Source organism: Malurus melanocephalus, unplaced genomic scaffold, assembly GCF_030028575.1.
Source record: "Malurus melanocephalus ecotype Western Australia unplaced genomic scaffold, MMel_1.1 scaffold_1099, whole genome shotgun sequence".
In the NCBI taxonomy this organism is placed as follows: domain Eukaryota; kingdom Metazoa; phylum Chordata; class Aves; order Passeriformes; family Maluridae; genus Malurus; species Malurus melanocephalus.
The window spans coordinates 44,601-47,979 of record NW_026624331.1 but is presented as its reverse complement, the minus strand read 5'-3'; the positions used below and the strand labels follow the sequence as shown (position 1 = coordinate 47,979).

At 56.9% G+C, this 3,379-nt stretch overlaps 1 protein-coding gene across 1 annotated transcript in view; it reads right to left on the bottom strand.

Moving 5' to 3' along the window:
- The window catches only part of CCND3 (cyclin D3), a 14,341-nt gene extending 11,024 nt beyond the window's left edge, over nt 1-3,317 (bottom strand). The window contains exons 1-2 of the mRNA XM_057386925.1: nt 2,904-3,317; nt 1,613-1,828 (exon numbers count right to left, since the gene is read on the bottom strand). Of these exons, the coding sequence (XP_057242908.1) occupies nt 1,613-1,828; nt 2,904-3,101 (414 nt within the window). The 5' untranslated portion in view covers nt 3,102-3,317. The remainder of the gene's footprint in view (nt 1-1,612; nt 1,829-2,903) is intronic.
- Between the last annotated feature and the right edge of the window lie 62 nt (nt 3,318-3,379).

Below are 3,379 nucleotides of genomic sequence, written 5' to 3'. Positions count from 1 at the left end.
AAAAAAACCCAGAATTTCCTCCCTCATTAGGGTTAATTAAGGCATCAACACCCACCAAGAGCTCCAAGGGAAGGTTCTGGAACAGAGGGGATTTTCCCCAGGCTCACACCGAGCTCTGGAAAGAACCAAACTCATCTCAGAGCTGTCCCGGTCACACCTGGAAATGCTGTGGGTTCTGTCACACTCAGATTCTGCCACCCCAAAAAAAAACCCAGAGGTGAATCAGGAGCTGAGTAACCCCGAGAAGGTCTCAGAGCCAACGGTCCCCAGGGWGGTTTTGTCACCAAGGGGAGGTGACCTGAGGAAAAGGGGTTTTAAAGGGGTTTTCTCACAGGTTTGGGTCGCGCCTCAGCGAACTCTCAGCGTTCCTGAGCCTCAGAATGGAATTTTTGGGGGAAATGGGGCAGCCCTGGAAATGGAGCTGCAATTTCACCCATTCCCACCGCCCGGGATCCCATTCTGCTGCTTCACCCCGCACCTGAAATCTGATTTTTCCTGCTGCTGCAGGAGCAAATCCCCCACATTCCCAATTGACTGAGAAATCCCATTCTGCTGCTCCAAAATCCCATTTTTCTGCTGCTGCAGGAGGGAATCTCCCACATTCCCAAGTGACCTCAGCTCAGCTGAGAAATCCCATTCTGCTGCTTTAAAATCCCATTTTTCTGCTGCTGCAGGAGCGAATCCCCCACATTCCCAATTGACTGAGAAATCCCATTCTGCTGCTCCAAAATCCCATTTTTCTGCTGCTGCAGGAGGGAATCTCCCACATTCCCAAGTGACCTCAGCTCAGCTGAGAAATCCCATTCTGCTGCTTTAAAATCCCGTTTTCCTGCTGCTTTAAAATCCCGTTTTTCTGCTGCGGGAGGGAATCCCCCACATTCCCAAACGACTTCAGCCCGTCTGAGAAATCCTTCCCGACCCATTCTGCTGCTTTAAAATCCCCTTTTCCTGCTGGTGTAGGAGGGAATCTCTCACATTCCCAAACGACCACAGCCCCACTAAGAAATCCCATTCTGCTGCTTTAAAATCCCATTTTTCTGCTGCTGCAGGAGCGAATCCCCCACATTCCCAAGTGACTGAGAAATGCCATTCTGCTGCTCCAAAATCCCATTTTTCTGCTGCTGTAGGAGCGAATTTCCCACATTCCCAAGTGACTGAGAAATCCCATTCTGCTGCTCCAAAATCCCATTCTTTCTGATGCTGCAGGAACGAATCTCCCACATTCCCAAACGACCTCAGCCCRGCTTAGAAATCCTTCCCAACCCATTCTACTGCTTCAGAATCCCTGAAGCCTCAGGATTCCCAAACGACCTCAGCCCGGCTAAGAAATCCCATTCTGCTGCTTTAAAATCTCATTTTTCTGCTCCTGTAGGAGCGAATCTCCCACATTTTCCCATTTTTGCAGCGCCTGGAGCCTTTGACACGTCACTGGAGTGACAGCCGAGTGTGACAGCTGAGTGTGACAGCTCCCTGTGACACTGGGAACCTCCCCACAACCAGCAGGGGACAATTCCAGGATGGGAAAAACCTCCCCCAGCAGAGCGAGAAAAAAAGAGAAATTTATAAGAAAACAAGAACAGCGGTGACCCGGGAGTGGACACGGCGCTGTCACCTGCAGCTCCTGCGGCGTGACCGAGTTGTCGGTGTAAATGCAGAGTTTCTCCACGCTCAGGGGCATGGTTTCCCGCAGTTTGGAGGCCAGCAGCATGCACACCGCGCCCAGCAGCTGCAGGTGGCTCTTCTGCACGGCCACCGAGGACAGGTAGCGATCCACGTAGTTCATGGCCAGAGGGAAAACCTCCTCCTCGCATTTCTGCTCCTCGCACACCTGCCCGGCCCCGCGGAGGAAAGGGAGTTTTGATCAGAACTGTTGTTTCACAGCCGGGGGTGTCGAGGTTTTATCTTCCCGTGGGAAGAGAGCACGAAAAAAAGGCTGGAATTGGCCGCTTTGGCCCCGGTTTGGATCCAGCCAGCTGGGAGGCAAAGCTGCCACCTCCCGTCCCGGGGGATTGGGGAGAGAACGAGTGGCTCCAGCTGGAAAGCGGAGATGGAAATTCCACCCGGAGCACCCCAGGGACACGGGGAGGATCGGGGGCAGCACCCRAATCATCCCCGAGTGTCCCCTCCCTGTGCCACTCGGGAGCTCCGAATTTCAGCTCTCTGCTGTTATCTCCCGCCACTTGTCACACTGAACTTCCTTYTTTCAACACAGCCATAAAAATATTGCGGTTTCTCCTCGTTTTGCAGTAAAAAAAAAAACCTCCTCCTCCTGCTGGGCTGTCCCGGTATGGGGACAATGACACGTATGGGGACAGTGACAACTCCAAGTGTCATCTCGCTGCCTTTAGGGCTCCACAGGAGCGGATTCCACATTTTGCCCACCGACCCTTCTTGAAAAGGGGATTTTAAGAGCAGAGTAACAGCAAGGGGAAAAAAAAAAGCGTTTAAAATGAAGAAATTTATTATTTCTTCAGCTCCCTGCAGCAGTGGCTGCAGCACGGGCAGGAGCCAGCGCTGCAGAATTCTGCTTTATTCTCCTCCCTGCGACCCCACCGTGAGATCCCCCACCTCGACCTCCACCCCGCAGGGAGCCGCATTCATTTTCAATTTAGGGAAGTGCATAGCAGCGTTATTATTTCCCCGTTAAACCCTGCCCGGAGCTTTTGGGGGTCTCTCGCTCCGGAAATGAGCGCTGCTTGTGGGATCGSGGGGGAATCCCATCTTCCAGCACGGCCAAACTCAACGAGCACGCTGCAAAGCGCCTTCCTCACCCTCCATCCCCACCGCCCCACACTTGAGACATCAGCGCCGGATCATCGCCTGCATCGTCCCCTGCACCCCCTGAGCCCCCCGCAGCCGAGCCGGAGCTCGGGCATGTGGAGGATAGCGGCGGATTCCCGTACCTCCAGCATCCAGAAGGCCAACATCCTCCGCATGTAGGGCTGGATGTCGCGCTGCACGCACTGGAAGTAGGAGACGCGCGGGCTGTAGCGCTCCTCCAGGCTCAGCAGGTTCTGCAGCACCCGCCGGTCCCCCAGCAGATGCGGGTCCAGCCCGGCGCGGGGCACGCGGGGCGCGGACTCCACGCACAGCAGCTCCATGGGGCGGCCGGAGGGGCGCGGAGCGGGGTGGAGCGGGGCGCACACGGAGCTGCAGGGCCGGCCGGAGGGGCACGGAGCGGGGTGGAGCGGAGGGAAGCGGGGCGCACACGGAGCTGCAGGGCCGGCCGGGCTGGCAGGAGGAGCGGGCGGAGCGTGGAGCTGCAGCTGCAGCCACCGCCAGCTCCGCCGCGGCCGCGGAACGCCGGGAACTGGCGGAGCTCCGCCGAGCGCCGGGGGGGGGGCGGGGCCACGTCCCGCCGCAGCCAATCAGAGCGCGG